General features: G+C 42.0%; 1 protein-coding gene across 3 annotated transcripts in view; it reads left to right on the forward strand.

Moving 5' to 3' along the window:
• Positions 1-17,989, forward strand: part of Abca1 (ATP binding cassette subfamily A member 1) — a 140,970-nt gene that overhangs the window by 72,538 nt on the left and 50,443 nt on the right. For all 3 annotated transcript variants that reach the window (XM_021261186.2, XM_004848191.3, XM_087184205.1), the window contains 9 exons: positions 362-454; positions 5,183-5,423; positions 7,677-7,816; positions 8,184-8,300; positions 11,896-12,093; positions 12,825-13,030; positions 13,611-13,787; positions 15,183-15,405; positions 17,091-17,312. In XM_021261186.2, the coding sequence (XP_021116845.1) occupies positions 362-454; positions 5,183-5,423; positions 7,677-7,816; positions 8,184-8,300; positions 11,896-12,093; positions 12,825-13,030; positions 13,611-13,787; positions 15,183-15,405; positions 17,091-17,312 (1,617 nt within the window). The remainder of the gene's footprint in view (positions 1-361; positions 455-5,182; positions 5,424-7,676; positions 7,817-8,183; positions 8,301-11,895; positions 12,094-12,824; positions 13,031-13,610; positions 13,788-15,182; positions 15,406-17,090; positions 17,313-17,989) is intronic.

The raw sequence follows: 17,989 nt of genomic DNA on the forward strand, positions 1-17,989 counted from the left end.
ACCGCGGCTCAGAAGCCCCTACCTCTGGGCCAGGAGCAGCGGGACTCAGTACTGTGGTCTGGTGGTCCGGTGTCCTCTGCACCTTTGTAGTGTGGAACCAGGTGGCTGTACAGAGGAGCAGCAGGGGGGTGTCCAGTGGATTGTTGCCTGTCTCAAGAATTATAAATTCTTATCTGAAGAAAAACATGCAAATATACATACAATTTTAATAATTGTTGTGTCCTTTATTTTGGTGAGGAGTCAGTTTCTTGTTTTTTAAATTAAAGATTGGGAGCAGTTCTAATTAACTTGTATATTATTAATAGAGATTTCAGGATTTTATTTGAGCTCAGAAAAGAAGTATTTTTTTTTCTCATTCCAGAGAGGACTGAACTCTACATCTCCCTTTCCAACTGAACATTTGGCTGAAGCCACAAGAACTTTATTAGACAGTCTTGGGAGTCTGGCCCAAGAGGTAAGTTGTGTCTTTCCAGTACCAGCAAACAGACCATTCACCATCAGTTTGTTTTTAGTTCAGAGTCTGGCCAAGAGAGTAGTTTTAATTTGAATAGCACATGAGGTGAAATGTCAATTTTAGAAGCAAAAGCAATAAAAATGAACTTATTTAATCTTTTTACTTCAGAGATGAAAAAAATAAGACTTATCCATGTCTCAGAGCTAATTAGTTAGTGGCTAAAAGCCTCATATTTAGTCTAGAGCTTTCTCCCCTGGGCTTATAAAGAGGAGAATTCTCTCTGTGACCTTTTAAGCACTGTTTTTGTCTGACTAGCAACCTCTCCATATTGCTTCTTCAGTAGCAAGATCATACAGTTGTTTTACTAAAACATGCATTAGCTAATTAACAAGAATAACATAGCATGCCTAATACAGCCCTTCCCTTGTAAAATTTGGCCTCTCAGGTTCAACTTTGGAATATGATCTCTTAATGAACATTAAATCTGACTATGTGTCAGAGTAATCTTAGTTCAAGAATCAGAGCCCCTGCAGGGCCTTAGAAGAGCAGCTACCTTTTTCTCTGATTCCTAGCCGGTGTGTGTTCCACCCTCTCTGATTCCCACCTTTACTTCAGATTATACTTGGAAAGGAATCAGTGGTTACAAATAATGCAGGCTTAAATGTACAGGGTATTAGAAAATAAAAATATATGGGGCAGTTTTCTCAGATTTACTCCAGTCTCACTTTTAGCTGCTTTTTTTTCTCAATTTTATGCATGTGTCATTTTTATATCAAAATTTACTTTTGATGGCAATAGAAATGTTGCATGTTCATCATGGAAAATATAGAACATTTGGGAAAATATAGAAAACCCTAAGATTAAACACAGTGTATTTCTTTTTGTTCCATTCTGGCCTCTTCTTTCTCTTTAATTCTGCTTATGTCTCTGACAGAAGGGGCTTGAGGTTTAGGTCCTCTGTCAGGAGCAGCCTTCTTCTAGGCTGTCATGTGTTGCTCTGTTCTGAAGCTGGTGACCTTTGACTCTGTGGAGAAGTCGGGCCAACTGGGGTTTTTTCATGAGACAGAAAGTGAAAGAGAAATTGCTCTGCAAGGCTACAGCCATTTCTCCAGGGCCTTTAGCTAACACTGACATGTCTTGCAGTGCTCTGGCAGGTTCTCTGCCATCCTCCTTGCTCTTCTTCATTTCTGGCCTTGGAAAAAGGAAAGCAGAGGTAGTAACAGAGGAGGCTATGTTTAAACTCAGAGTTTGGTTACAGCTGTTTTCTCTTATATCACTGGCTCTGCTATTGCCTGGGGTAAAAAAAATAATCCAAAGCATGTGGTATTCCCATTGCTGGTATGGTGGAAACTCTCCAAATGATACACATTTTTTTTTTTTTATGGCAGCTGCTTTTTGTGCTCTGCTTGTTCCTGCTCCAGGACAAGCAAGAACCACCTGTTACTCCAATAGAACACTTTCAAATCATTTTGATTACTAGTTACTCATTGTTTAATTTGCTATTTAATAGCAAATAAGAGAAGATAAGTAAATGTACTTGTTTGTTTGGTTAGTGTTTGGAAGGAAGGTTGATTCCTTTGAAAGGAAAAGAAAAAGAAAGCCAGCATTTTTTGAGGAACTGCTTTGGTTCTGGCAGCTTCACCTAATTTCTGCAGATAACACATAGCACACATGTGAGGTGGATCTTACTATGCCCACTTTACAGATGGCGCTGAGGTCAGAAAAATAGGCAACTTGCCCACAGACATGAATTAATCAGATTCCAAAGTTCACGTTCTTGTTTGCTCCTTTCTCTTCTAAGAGTTTGTCACAAACTCAATGATTGCAATAGAAAGCACACTCTCCAAAGAAAGAAGATAGATATTAGCAGACCTAGGAACTGGGTAGAAATGGGGACCTTGGGAGTGAGAAAAATCAGAGCTGATATCTGTATGGTGGGGAAGATATGCCAGACAAGATTGGGAAATCAAGACAGGAGGCAGCATCTCAGATACCCTAGGTGCCTGGCCTTGCTAGATGTTGGGGACTCAGCAATGCATGCGGTACCTTCTCTATCCTCATGGGGTGGGAGGCAGAATCAAAGAGGTCAATGTATAATGTGATAGTGGGGATGTATGCAATACAAAAGAATAAAGCCGAGTAAAGAGGGTACAGAGAGACATTAGGCACCATTTTAAAGGGAGTGATTAGGGAAGTCCTCTCTGATAAGGTGACTGGTCAGGCTGAAGGAAATGGTAGCATGTCTTGTGTAGAGGGAAGGGCACTCCAAGATGCAAATCCACTGATGTTAGGGCATGTTTAAGGACATGTGTAAGGACCAGAAAAGAGGCCAGTGGGGCCAGAAGAAAGTTATCAAGTGATAGGGAGACTGAAGATGAAATAAGAGGAGCTAAGTGCTATATAGACCTCATCAGACTCTGGATTTTCACTGAGTGATATGGGAAGTCAGTGGAGGGCTTGGAGCAGAGGGGATGTGATGAGATCTAGAGTTTACAGGTGTTTTTCTTCTGGCTGCTGGACTGTAAAGTAACTGGGGTAGGTGCAAGAGAGGATGAAGACCATTGCAATGGATCAAGAAAGCAGTGAGTCAGTAGCCCATTCCTTCACTCAACAGATTAATTATCAAACACCATCACCAGTTGCCTTGGCCTCTCTGTGAGTCAGAGCACTTTATAGAGGAAGCATGGAATGTAAACTGAGTTGTGGCAAGGTGATCTGGAGTTGACCTCCATTTTAGCTACTTCTCTTGTTGGTGGGGCACAATACCAGACACTTACAAGTTAAAGGAGGAAAGATTTATTTCAGCCCAGTTTGTAGAGGTTTCAGTCCATAGTCAGCAGGCTTCAAGATAGGATGGCATGGCAGTGGAGAAACAGTTCATGGTGTGGCTAGCAGAAGGCAGCAAAATGGCAAAGCAGTAAGATCCCTTTCCCTTTTATCCCATTGAGGTTACAAGCCTTTTGGGTGGTGCCATCCATACCCAAAGTGGGCCTTCCCATTATCCATACCCAGAACTATGATAAACCAATGATGGATGAATTCAGTACCACAAACCATTAATCCCAATATCACACCCTTAATCCCCATTCACACACCCTAAATCCAGCCACAAAAGCTCCATCTATGAGGATATGAAGCTTTGGGGTACATCTAGGTACAAGCCATACCGACCTTGAAAGCAGGTGCTGGGAAGTGTCACCCTTCAGGAACAACTCAGTAATTGATGATACCTCTGTCCAAAGATGTTCTTCTGCCTTTATGTGGGAAGAAATGTATTCTTTATGTTGGGGTGTGGTGGTAAGGCAGCATGTGAAAAGATAAATGAGTGGCTTTGTCTCATTATCACATAAAAATATGTAGGGCTGTTCCATCATTCAACAAAAGGAAAGATGCTCTGGCTGCCCTTCTCTTCCTCATCCATACACCCCATACCCCAGACAGTTTATGTAATGATAAAGCAAGGAAAAGCTTTCCACCTAATTGTGCTTCTGTGGAGTGTTCTAGGTGTTCCCTCTCTGGAGAGAGAAATCAGTGTGACATCTGACCCCCAACCAGAGTCTAGGTCCATACTGGAGGCAGAAGGCAGAGGTTAGGACTTACAGTATTCAAGATCCTTTATTCACTGAAGCAGCAGATGAGGGAAGTAGAAAACTGGGGACATGGATTTCTCCAGGGTACATGCAGGATCCAGCAGCCTCTCCCTCTGCTCTCTGTGGCTCAGTCTTCCTAGGTAGTGAGACCATGCAGTGATAATTCAAGGAATGGAGGGATTTAGTGGTGATTTATTATGAAATGTGTGGAATTTCAAAATACTCTATAGATATTTAATAAGAGCAATTGGGCCAAGAACCCTACAAAGTACTGGAGGACATTCATATGTAAGGCAAGGTACTGTGTGTTTATTGATGCTTATGATTTCAGTCACAGTCATAGCCCCTGGCTGCCTGAGGCCTTCAGTTCATCCTCTTCAGGACTATTCTCTGGGGGCTGTCTCACATGTATTGTGTCATTTACTCCTCCCACTCTGCTTTAGCTGCATCACCTTGATGATAGGTTGGTCCTGGAGATGTATAGGATGTTTCTAAGGGTGCAAACCAATGGGAGACATCACCAGAACTCAAAATCAGATCTCCCACCTTACGCTTTTCAGTTGCCTGACACTTCACTGAGACCAGGAGAGGGAACTTACACACTTTCTTCCAAAAAAAGACAGCGAGGTCTTTAATTTACAGTTTAAGATGTTTTTAAAATGAGTCAGTGATCAAGGGTGGGAGCAGTTCCTGCTAGATTCATGGTCAGACATAGCCACGTAGAGGAGGCATTCTCTCCAATAAGCCAGAGTCCCATGAAGTAAAGGCCATCACCGGGGGCTCCACTAACTTCTAGGATGTGCTTCTTACACCTTAATGGGCCCAAGGGTTCCCTGGGCATCTGGTGAAAAAGCAAGTGTGAATTCTGCATGTCTGCAGAGGGATCTTGGAGTTTGCATTTTGAACAGTGTCTCAGATAATGCAAATGCTTCAGGTCCCAGAACCACAGATAGGAAAGGAAGGTTCTGTTCAACCCATATCAAGGCTTTGAGATGATGTCAGGCAAAATGTATTCTGCAATATGGCTTGAGAGGTCAAGAAAATAAGGTGTTTCTTTCTCTTCTCTGTCCCAACTCTTGCTCTGCCCTTCGCTCCCCCTGCCCTTCTCTCTCCTTTTCTTCCCCATCCCTGACAACAGCTATTCAGCATGAGGAGCTGGAGTGACATGCGGCAGGAGGTGATGTTTCTGACCAATATGAATGGCACTAGTTCTTCCGCCCAGATATACCAAGCTGTGTCCCGCATCGTCTGTGGCCATCCAGAGGGTGGGGGGCTACAGATCAAGTCTCTCAACTGGTACGAGGACAACAACTACAAAGCCCTCTTTGGAGGCAATGGTACCGAGGAAGATGCCGACACCTTGTATGACAATTCTACAAGTGAGTATCTGTAGACGACAGCCCTGTTCTCATCCCTGCCTTAGTCCTGGGATCAGCCTGAGTCACCTCCCTCCTCATGTTTACTATAATGCTCTGTAGCAGCATTAGACATTGAGTTGTTTTCCCAGAAGCTTCTGAGCTCCTGGGGAATGGGGTCTTAGTCAGCTAACGATCCCCAGTTCTTTGTTTGGGGACTGGTACATCTCAGGTGTACGGTGGTGTTTATCAAAATGAATGAATGATTGAAAACTGTTCTCAGTTTCTTGGGAGAGGTAGGAAGGTTGTTCCAGAGTAATTAAGGATGAGATATTGGTAGAAAGACAGATCCTACATGATCTCACTTGTATGTGGAACATAGAAAAACAGACTCATAACAGCAGTAGAAAGGAGGCCAGGGATTAGAGGATGAAGGAATGGGAAATGCTGGTCAAAGGGAACAAAGGTTCAATTATACAAGAGGAATAAGTTCTGGAGATCTAATGTATAGCCTAGTGACTCTAGTTAATAATACTGTGTGGTATACTTAAAATTTGGTAAGAGAGTTGATCTTAAATAGTCTTACCCCCTCCACACACACACCCTATAACTATGTGAGATGGATATATTAATTCACTTGGTTATGTAAATGTTAACTTTCCTATATACATCAAGACATAAGGTTGTATATACCTTAAATATATACCATTATTATTTATAAATTATACCTTAATAAAGCTGGAAAATTGTAAAAAGGATGAGATACTGGTCCTTTAAAAATTATTAATATTACTGTTGAGGTAAGCTTTATAATAAAAACCTAAAAATAATAGTAATAGGAACAACAACAACAAAATCTAACATTTAGGTAAAATTTCCTATGTACTTTGCAATCTATTTAAATTATCTCATTTCAACCCAGTGAAAATTCCACAAGGAAGGTTCACATTTCACAGGTTTAGAGAGAGTGACTTGGTCAAAACCATATTATAGCTAAGCTCACAAGAGCAGGGATTCAAGTCTAAATCCTCCTAGCTCTGGGCTTTTCCTGGTAAACCACACTGCCTCTCAAATGCCCATTAATGGTGGCATGTGTGTACCATCAAGCTCGGATGTTTGATCTCCTGTTTGTTTTGTGTCCTTAGCCACAAGGCAGTGATAAAGCAGGTAACTCCATACCTGCTTGCCACACATGCAGTTTTGTGGCGATGTGTGTCCTGCGCCTGGTGGCACCAGGAATCCAGTGTCACACTTTTAGACAATGGTATCCTTTTCCTTAAATACAGCTAAGCCTTTCTCCATTCCCAGCTATGGGTGTGAACGGGGGAACTTTGTGTGCATTACTGTAATACCAGGACCTTTTATTCTCTCTGGAGTAAAGCACTCTAGACATTTGCCAGTTACTTTACAGCCTGAAAAGGATGCCATCAGAGGCAGCTTTATGAAATGCCATTTCTTCCTCTGCCCCAGCATGGAAATCAACCCAAGGGAGCCTTCATTTACACAGTAGATATACTTGTGATTAAATCTTCTTTATTAAAAAATTGGGGAGCTGGGAGTGCAGCTCAGTGGTATAGCACATGCTTAACATGCTCAATGCCCTGGGTTCCATCCCCATCATCCCACCATTCTATCATCTTGTAGCATATAGAGGTTACATGACGTCTTTAAAAAAAAAACAACCCTGAAACTGAAAAACTTAAAATGAAGCTTTTTAAAAATCAGGAATAATCAGACCTATTTGATTGTTATAACTTTGGATGTTTCAGTTTTGAGTTTTTATTAGACATACATATGTATATATACATGTGATGAAATCTATTAATTGATTAAAAAGAAAATTTTGGCTTTTGCTTGAAAACTAAAGTTTGAATTCAGCTTTCTGTTTGTTCCTCAAGTGTCCTGTTTGTTTGTCTTGAAAACAGTCCTAGGACTAGCATGAGAGTATGAGTCTAGAGGCATGAGGTTTTATGCATAGGAAAAACATAGTTTCTAGTTTGGTGCAGTTTTTAGTTATAAGGTGCTCTGATTATTTATGAAGCACCTTTCTAGAAGCTTTACAGATTTCCCTGTGTCTCTGCCAAGAAGATGTTATGAACTTGAGTTTTACAGAAGAGCAAACTAAGGCTCACCTGATAAAGTTATTTGCTATGTGACTGTTATGTGGTAGCACAGGGTTTTGCACCTGGGATTTTCTGTCTGGCTCCCAAAACCCTGTAAGTTCCTACTGGTGTAAAGCTGTGCATATGAAGGAATGCTTGTCTTCCATGGTTTTAGCTCCTTACTGCAACGATTTGCTGAAGAATTTGGAGTCTAGTCCTCTTTCCCGCATTATTTGGAAAGCACTTAAGCCCCTGCTTGTCGGGAAGATCCTGTATACACCGGACACGCCAGCCACGAGGCAGGTGATGGCTGAGGTAAGCTGCCCAGGGCCAAGACTCCCTCAGAATGCTCCCAGAATTAGGGGCAAAAAAGTAAATGCAGCTTCAGATTGAGTGTGCTGAGTATACTCATAATTCATTTGGGATTTTTAAAGAGCAAAAACCTGAAGTCTGATCAAGAGCTGACTGTTAGGGGACAGCTTCTCTGCCCTAGGTATTTGAATCAGCTACAGGCAGACATTCTAGGTATATTTGAATCATAGCTACAGGCAAGCATTTTGGGGGGATGGGAGAAGACTGGATGAGTATACTGGTATGGGATATCTTTTTAGGAAGCATTTAATTGCTCTTTGTCTTTGCCTCTCCACTTTTCCTGTGATCCCTGGCTCCCACCTGACTCTAGGTGAACAAGACCTTCCAGGAACTGGCTGTATTCCATGATGTAGAAGGCATGTGGCAAGAGCTCAGCCCCAAGCTCTGGGCCTTCATGGAGAACAGCCAAGAAATGGACCTTGTCCGGGTGAGTGTCCTTCTGGCTTCGATGTGCCTCCTTGATAATAGTGTGAGTTCTAGTCACATTCCCATAATTGACATAAGAATTAATTTTGCTGTAAGTTTTACTAATTGAGATGTAGTGAGCCTAGCTCAAGCCACAAGACTGCCACCTCTTTAAAAGCAAAGACCATGGTGCAGCAATAACCTTGTGCATTTTGACATCAATGCCTCTCATGGCCAAATACCAGTTTTCTACACAACTTAGTAAGGGCCAATATTCGAAGGTAGAGCTTGGTGATTACAGGTATTTTCATTTTAGGCTCCAACTGCCGAGCCAGCGCCAGTATCTGCTCTAGCCTTCCTACGTTTAAGTAGGCCTTGGAAGGAAGTGTGGGAGCAAGAGTAGTCTAACTCACAGATAGGTCAGAGATGCCAGTTTCTGAGGCACTGTGTGAGTGCAGAGCTGCATGGAATGGAACTGCACTTAATGCTTCTGAGCCACTTGAAAGGGATAAGTGCTCTAGAGACAATTGGATTCAAAAGCAGAGCAGTCTGAGGAGAACAGAATGTCCCCTTTGCTTGAGTCTGAGAGCTGTTTAATCGCATCATCCCTGCCTTGGGTTGAGTCAGAATCATTACACTATTTCCTATTGCCATGGCGAGGGAGCCCACTTCCTTTTGTTTCTGCTGCCATTAAGAGGCAGGAGAGAATTTTGTCAGGTTTCTTGTTTTGAACCTAACTGATCCAAGGGACAATGGGTTTTAGAGGCCCCACACATCTGGAGGGAATTCTTCTGAAGTGTAGAACTGTCCCCTGGTCCCCTGATTGGGGTGGGCGGGTTGTTGTTGAGGAAGAAGCCTCAGCCATGCGGAACCCTCCAGTGATGTGCCTTTAAAAACAGTTACTTGAGTGAGAAAAGCACAGACAATGACTTGTCTAGATTGTACCATTACAGATAGGAGTAGCTCATGGCCTATAAGCATAGCTGTCTGTTGGGCTCCATTCTTTCCTCCATAAGGGATGATCCAGTCACAGGCAGTGTCACAGACATGTGTCCTCCTAAGCTCTTTTTCCTGGTCTTCTCCTTGGAATCCCTATTTCTACTAGTTGGAACCTCAGGGACTGGTAAAGAGCCCTGTTGAAAGGACTCAATGAGTTTTAAATTGGGGGCAAATATATACTTTCCTACTCTTAAATTGAGAGTGTGCTTTGGAGGTTCCATCTGCTCATGAGCTCCCAGTTCTTAAGGGACAAGTTCCTTGTAAACATGGCAGTGGAATTTATTAGAAATCTAGCTGGGAGGCCCCCAGTGTGTGATAGGAAGTAGAAGAGTAGATGCTAGAAGGAAAGGCATCATATGCCTTGAGGGACTTGTGTGTTAAACTAAGGGTCTTTAAGGTCTGGGTGCACCATGAAGGGCCTTTAAGCAAATAAAGATATAGGTGTATTACTCTGACATGACATGGGTTGAATAGGGAGATGGGTGGGTAGAAGGTAAAAACTGGTTGGAGACTATATCAGTGAGTAGTCCAGACATAATTCAGGAAGGGAGGCCTAGTGACTGCTTGGTGGTGAGTGGTAGAAGAGAGAGGCGCCAGGACAACTCTAGATTTCTAACCTGTGGGTGTGAGGATGTCCAACAGGCTGATGGCTAATGGGGTCTGCAAATGCAGTAGGGCAGTTGGGCTGGGCGTACAGAGACTAGGCAGTCATTAGCCTGTGGGTGGAAGTCAGAATAGCCTTTTTGCCTGCTTTCTTCTTTGACCTCAGGAGTATTTAACTCCACTAGCATGGGCTTCTCAATCCTCAGCACCCTCTGCAGCCTGGCATCTGGTACACGATGCCATGCCCAAGGCTTCTGCTTCTATGGACAGCTCTTATCTCTGCTCTCTCTGGCTCTGTCCCCAGTGCTTCACCCTCTAGGTTGGAGGAATTTCTCTCTGTGTGCCCCGTGACACTAATTTGCTCTTTCTTTTCTGAGCTGCTCTCAGCCTCTCCTCTCCAGGCCCTGCTTTCTCCCTACTTATTGCTCCAAGGGTCTTAGATCTCCTGGTCCTTTTAAAACCCATGGGGCTGCTGCATGGTCAGTGATCTCACTGGGTACATTTCCCTTGCTGCCCTCCATGGCCAGACTGCTTAGAAGCCACACCCTGGGCAGGGCAGATTCACCCTAAATGCTACATCTTTTCCCTGTGCTCTTATTTGTTCAGTTCAAGTATCCAAATAAAGTACTTTCAGAATTGCTAGCCATGCCTCTGTGAACTTTGGTGAGGTTCAGTTTTGTATCTGTTAACAAAAATACATACATATCTTACTGATGGCAGTATAAATTGTCATTACCTATTGGAAAGCAATTTGGAATGAAAATTTTAAGACCCATTAAAAATGTGCCATCTTATGTACCTCCATTCTGTACACCCCCAGGGATGTATACTACAGAAATAATTTTAAAGAAGTCACCATAGGAGATAGAATCTTATTGCTGTAATAATTGTTATTGTGAGAAGTTGGAAATAGGCTAAATGCTCAGCAGTACAGGAATAGTTAATGAAATTGTAGTATATACATACCCTATAAAAGCATTATGTTCCCATTAAAATAACAAATATGAAGTCACAAAGGGAAAAAACAGTAATAATCTTGGTGAAAATAAGACTGAGAAGGAAAAAAGTGGTTTTCCAACCCTTGGAGAAAATCAGTTCAGCAGAGCCAGGGCTTCCTCTTTCCTCTAGAAGTTGTGACTAGAGTTGCAGATTTGTCTCTTTTTTGCTGAATTTGCAGCTGCCCTGTTTTCCTGGCAGGACGTCAGTGCAGGCCTCTGCCTCAGCCCCTCTGGATTTGTGGGTTGAGCACTAGATTGACTTAACCCTTCTCTGTCTAAGGACCCTGTGAGGAACTAATTGGTGAGGGAACAAGATGTGGAGAATAGGCCTCCTTTATGTCATGACCTGTATGTCTCAGTGTTGGGAACGATTGCATTTTACTTGGTCTAACCAGCAGCATTATTTACCTACACTAAACCGGAAAAGTGGGCTCAGGGCTGAGATAGGGACTTAATTTGGGATCATCAGACTGGGTCACAAAAGAGGAAAGTGATGCAGTGCAGTGGGGAAATGCACTAGAATCTAGGGCTTGTGTTTTGCAGCTTGATTTTGCTAATTATTACCTGTGTGACCTTATATTAAATGCTTAACCTTTCTGAACCTCTGGTTTGCCATGTATAAAATGGGGTGAAATATTAACATTAACATTCATTGAATTGAGAGAGATGAAAAGCATATAAGTCTTTCAATAGTAATGTTATTTTTGCTGTTTTAGTTACTGCTGTGAATTTGAGCTGTTTGATACAATGAAAAGCATTTGGACTATGAATTCAGACTGGTCTCCTTACCTTGAGTCTCAGCTTCTTACCAGTTAACATTATCAACCAGCCTTGGTTAAAATCATGCATTTTTTCAGCTTATTTTCTCATTGATAAAATGAGGGCACTATCATGTACCTCACTATTTTCAGTGAAGATGAACAAAAGGAGACAATGTGTGAAAGATCAGTACATCTCATAGTACTTGTCAAGATGTAGTTGATGTTCACTACTTGTATGTTCTCACTGGAATGGCAGATGCTATTGGACAGCAAAGGCAATGAACACTTTTGGGCACAGCAGTTGGATGGCTTAAACTGGACAGCCCAAGACATCCTGGCCTTTCTGGCCAAGCACCCAGAGGATGTCCAGCAGGTTAATGGCTCTGTGTACACCTGGAGAGAAGCTTTCAACGAGACCCACCAGGCAATCCAGACCATATCTCGATTCATGGAGGTGAAGATCTGTTGTGTACATTGTTTAGAAAAGGCTTATGACGTTTTCTTTGAGATGTTGCAATAAGACTAGAGGTGGGGAAATCTTGGAAGTAATGTGTAGTCTCATTATAGCAGTATCCTCAACCCTAACACAGGCACTGGTATATAAAAGGTACTCAGTAAATGTTATTTGAATGAGGAAATAGACATCCATTGTCTTCTGGGTTTTCCTATGTTTCGATATCTTAATGCTGAATGGCAGCAAAGCATTCTCCTAAAGAGGGATATTCATAAAACCTAATTTAGGATGGATTAAATTTTAAATTTTAAATTTTAAAAATTTAATCCTAAAAATTATGGTACTTAATAGGGATGAATAAAAGTCTTTTGGCCTGTTTATTGAGTTGATTAATTGCTATGACTCAGTATTTCAAAGAAAATAAGAGAGGAAAGGATATAATCATTGTTTTTACTTCTTTCCCTCTACAAAAATCAATACAAATAACTTATCTGTAAATACTGCCAGCATTTCTCTTAAATTTCAGTTAAAACTGAAATGATCCTTTCATTCTGGGTTGAAGACTGGACAACTATTCTAGAGAAGTTCAGACCTTATATCGATGACCTTATTTATATAGACCTTATATAGAGGATTAGCTGTGCAGTTCTTGCCTCTCAATGTCCATCTTGTATGCCATCTGTCTTCCTGGCCATCCACCAGTGTTCTCACGAAAATCTTTCTTCCATCAGTGTGTCAACCTCAACAAGCTGGAGCCCATTCCCACAGAGGTCCAGCTCATCAGCAAGTCCATGGAGCTGCTGGATGAGAGGAAGTTCTGGGCTGGTATTGTGTTTACAGGAGTCACTCCTGACAGTGTTGAGCTGCCCCGTCATGTCAAGTACAAGATTAGAATGGACATTGACAATGTGGAGAGGACAAATAAAATCAAGGATGGGTAAGTTGAATCCCACCACACCAGCCCAATCTTAGGAAAGTCAAGAGCAGCTCTTATGACTAGCGATGCTTCAGTTGAACTAATAAAGTGGTAACAGTTTCAACCAAAAAAAAAATCATTGGTGGCATTATTTTGATGAAACTGACATATTCTTAGATGGGAGCTATTATTTCAAAGCTCATAAAATGTCAGTATCTTTTCACCATTTTCATTCAAGAGAATTAATCCCAAGCAATTAAGTCAACAGAAAGAAAAGAAAAGGTTTTTGGTTCTCTGTGCCAGGATTATCCATTTTTAAGAAAAGGGGCAAATGTCCAGTTAAAAAGAGAATGGTTAAGTAAGTTTTGATATATCCATTTGATGCAGTGTCAGGTAGCCACTATAGGTGGATGGAAAAAACCCCAAACCAATGAGTAGTATGTTCATTCTAATTTTTTCTACTTAAAAATATGCATACATGTCAACTAAGACTAGAGAGTGAGATACAGATATAAAGAGTTGTGGGGTTGTGGATGATTAGATATTTTAATTTCATTACCTGGTTCTAAGGAATGTTTAATCACCTGTGGTTTGGTTTTAGGTACTGGGACCCTGGTCCTCGGGCTGACCCCTTTGAGGATATGCGCTATGTCTGGGGGGGCTTTACCTACTTGCAAGATGTGGTGGAGCAGGCAATCATCAGAGTGCTGACAGGCACTGAGAAGAAAACTGGTGTCTATGTGCAGCAGATGCCCTATCCCTGTTATGTTGATGACATGTAAGTGACCAGCAATCCAGCATCTTTAGTTAAATAACCAGTTAACACTGTTCAGACGGAATGTGTGTGGGTATAAATGAATAATCTGAAAATAATATGCCAGATGTAGTGATCAACAGTTTCATCCACACTGGAGACAGACACGTATATACACACTAGTAATCTGCCTTTTTTCTTATCCATAGATATCACCACTTTTATTTTTCACACTCTTCCCTTTGGTCAAAATTTACCCAGTCTGCAAGTTCAAAATGTGTCACGACAAACACATGCAATTGCATATATGTACATAATCCCAAACTCAGAAACAGTAGCCTAGACTTATAAAAGCATATTTCCTATAGATTTTTCACTTCCTCTGAGTAATTGTTAAGCCAAAGGTAAACTGAACAAAATTTCTTTATCTTAGATTTTTCAGATAATCTTTTAGTGCTTAGTCACTAAGCTACTGACTTCTAATTGTAGGAACAGTGTTTTTGGATCTAATGGTTCCTTGTTACGACAAAAAGGGAGAAGTGTAGTTATTGCAAGCACCTCAAATATGTCATGTCTTCTTCCAACATGGTGTGTGTGTGTGTGTATACGTTCACACATACACACTTGCACAGAAAGAGCAGTGCTTCTCTCTTTGTATTTGCTCTGTTTGTTTTATACTGAACAACTGTTTCCTTGTATGGCCAATTCCACTTTTTCCAGGTCAACAGATAGTCTGTTTTTTATCTTCAAAATTATTAGCCAGAATTTTCCAAAGGAAGACTTTTCCAAAGACTCCAAGGTTTACTTTAGAAAGGATGCCTTAAGATCAGGGTCCTGGAGTTCAGAGGCACTAAGAGCCTTTGCCTGTTGTCATGTAGTAAGTACAAAATGTTAAAACTGGGATTTGAGCCTCAATTTCCAGGTCCAAAGTCCAAGCCCCACTTTCGTTGCAAAGCTACGTTTCCTATGCAAATTTGGAATCTGAAGTATTATTGAGAAGTATGGCCTAAAGTGTATTTCTGCATATGATAAGAATTAAACTAAGCAAATCAACAGGGGGATGACTTTGGAGATACTGAATGTTTGTAAGAGATTGACTTCAATTTTTTTTTTACTTTAGTTTTTAGTACTTTAATGTAAACCTCCTTTAGCTTTAGCTTAATGTCATTTCGGTTACCTAGTTACTAAAGCAATCCCTCAAAGAAATTTTGCTTGGCAGCACTTTATTAGCTTAGCTTTTATCTTTGTGTCAGACTGCTTATGAAGCACTTGGAAACCTGTGGATTTTGAGTCCAAAAGGCCTGCCATTAGCGGCCCAAATGTAGAGCTTCCTCTGGCATGTGGGCTCAAAGGCCTTGGCCCATGAGCCTGGCTCACAGTGTCTTTCTTTCTTCCCCTGCCTTTCTTTGGGGCCTCCAGCTTCCTGCGGGTTATGAGCCGGTCAATGCCCCTCTTCATGACTCTGGCCTGGATTTACTCTGTGGCCGTGATCATCAAGGGTATCGTGTATGAAAAGGAGGCACGGCTGAAGGAGACCATGCGGATCATGGGCCTGGACAACAGCATCCTCTGGTTCAGCTGGTTCATCAGCAGCCTCATCCCTTTGCTCGTGAGCGCTGGCCTGCTGGTGGTTATCATGAAGGTAAGGCCACCATGCTTGCTCTTCTGTGCCAGGGAACTCCTGAGGAGCCCGATTGGAGCCAAGGAGGAAAAGAAAAAAAGCCATGACTCTGGGAAAGAAGGGGGCCTTACATGTCATGTCCTTTTAGAATTTTAGAATTGGGTAAATGAGGGCCAGAGAGTGACTTACTTGTTCAGGATGGACCCAACTAGTTGGTAATTAAGGAGGACTAGAACCCAGGGCTCATACTTTCCAGATAAGTATACATGTAATTGTGTCATGATGTCTGCATGACAGTGTAGCTGTTCCTTTTTTCAGATGTACTGGGTTATGATTCTTCCCAAGCTTCTAAAAAACACTTACCAGAAGGACATACATCATTCCAGGTGAAGTTATCTGGAAACAGAGACTGAGGAAGAGTTTGGCACGTGGGTATTTATTAGGGCTCAACACCTGTGGAAGGGATGTTGAGGGTGTGGGGTCAGGTAGATGGAGGAGCAGAACTCGGATGCATGGCCGGCCCATGGGACATTCTGGAGAACATACAGCTTGTTGTAGTTGTTGCTTATTGATTATATTGGCTAGCTTCTTCCAGTTTTCCAGGCCTCCCTTCCTGACCTTTCCTACCCAGACCCTCAGATATTGAATGTGGGCTGCCCTGGGAAGGGCGTGCTCCAGGTCAGGCAGCTCTCTGTGACAAACCCAGACATGCAGACACATGGAAGCAGTTTACCAACTGTTGGTTATAAGCCCTCCCTTAAAGTGGGATTTAAGTAGTGAAGTTCTGTGTTTGCCCCATATGATAATGTACTTTCCAATTGTCTACTTCTCGTAATTATTTTGTATAAAGGTTCATCATGTAAAAATAAATGTTTTTGGGGAGGTTACAAAGGGATAGGAACTAACATTCAATTTAAAACTAGCTACCATCTGTTGTAAATGAGCACTTCCTGATGCCAACCACTGTTTAAAGCACATCCTATGTGCTACCTTATCATCCTCACTGAATGACCCACTTAATATTCAAGGAAAGAAGGCTAAGGAAGGCAAGCTTCACTTGGGCACATAGCAACATGGCAGAACCAAGATTTTGAGTGCAGTCCTTGTTAAAAACAAGCCATTCCTCATGCTCAGATGTCTGACTGCAAGAAACTGAGCCCTGTGACTGTCATGCAACCAATGTGTGAGAGCTGCTTCTGGACAGCTACATGCTAAGATGGCTTGTGGAAATATACACAGTGACTAACATAAGTTCAAAATATTCACAAAGTTCAGGTGATTGTAAGAAAGAAAAATTCATGATTTTTAAGGGGAAATTAAGGCTGTCTGGCCATATTCCTTGGCTTCTGGAGAGAAAAGTTGTGTGGGACATTATTATCCTATACAACTCTTGGTGGCACCATTTATTCTCCTCATAAAAAAGAAACCAGTTAGATTTACCTGTCTGAGAAACAGAGCAGAATGGTCCATTGAGATGGAATGGAAAGCTCTAGACTCTGTTCTATTCCAAATTTTGCCATTATTTTTCTCTGTCATCTTGAGGAAGTTGTTTTTGTTGGCGTCAGTTTCCTCATCAGAAAACCGAACAGTATTACTCCTCTGAATTGTCTCTGAGTTGAATAAACCCTAACTTTCTCCCATAGATCATGCAAGTGAGCACTTGGGCTTGTCAGAGCAGCACATTACATGGATCTCTTCCTTTCCAGCTAGGAAACCTGCTACCCTACAGTGACCCCAGTGTGGTGTTCGTCTTCCTGTCTGTTTTTGCCATGGTGACCGTCGTGCAGTGCTTCCTGATCAGCACACTCTTCTCCCGGGCCAACCTGGCTGCTGCCTGTGGGGGCATCATCTACTTCACCCTGTACCTGCCCTACGTCCTGTGTGTAGCATGGCAGGACTACGTGGGCTTCACAGCCAAGATCTTTGCAGTGAGTAACTCTGGTCCTTCTGTAGCATTACAGTCACAAACACCCAGGTGTTTGACCTCCCCTCTGCAGCCCATGAATAGGAGCAGCAGTTTGAGACTGATAGATGGAGAGTTTTTTTTCTGCTGGGACTTGAACCCCAATTCTAGATTATAAGCTTTTGAAGGCAGGTATTATATCTTATTAAATTATTTACTTTTAATCCCTTTGATAAACGCTGGATGGATTAAATTGAATGGATTTTTTTTTTCAAAGATCAAACCATACCTTCAACCTTGTTGGGGATAAATGGCATTGGGGAACAGCATTAGCCAGCAGGTGTTATCTCCATCCTTTACGTCCCATCTCTGTCGGCCATGTTAAGCTCACTACCACATCATGGCCGCAGATAAAATTGAAAGCTCTTGAGGTCCAACGTGGCTTGTTCTTGACTCCTGTATTTCTTGTGTTCAGTACAGTGTTTCACTTGAGTAATATTTTCTGAATTGAGCCAAACTGAGGAGCAGGTGCCCCATCTTACCCCAAATTCCTCATATGGGCATCTCCTTCCCTTGTACAGAGCAGGGGTGACCTTTAAGGGGGTGAGAGGTCCTATAAGAACAACTTCCAGCTGCTGCTTGGGTTACTTACAAGGAAAGCTAATGGTCACTCATAGGGTTCTCCAGGTTCCTTGGTCTTGC

This window comes from Heterocephalus glaber, unplaced genomic scaffold (genome assembly GCF_053883595.1).
Source record: "Heterocephalus glaber isolate CG9 unplaced genomic scaffold, H.glaber_assembly_v1.0 deba00001481, whole genome shotgun sequence".
Classification (NCBI taxonomy): domain Eukaryota; kingdom Metazoa; phylum Chordata; class Mammalia; order Rodentia; family Bathyergidae; genus Heterocephalus; species Heterocephalus glaber.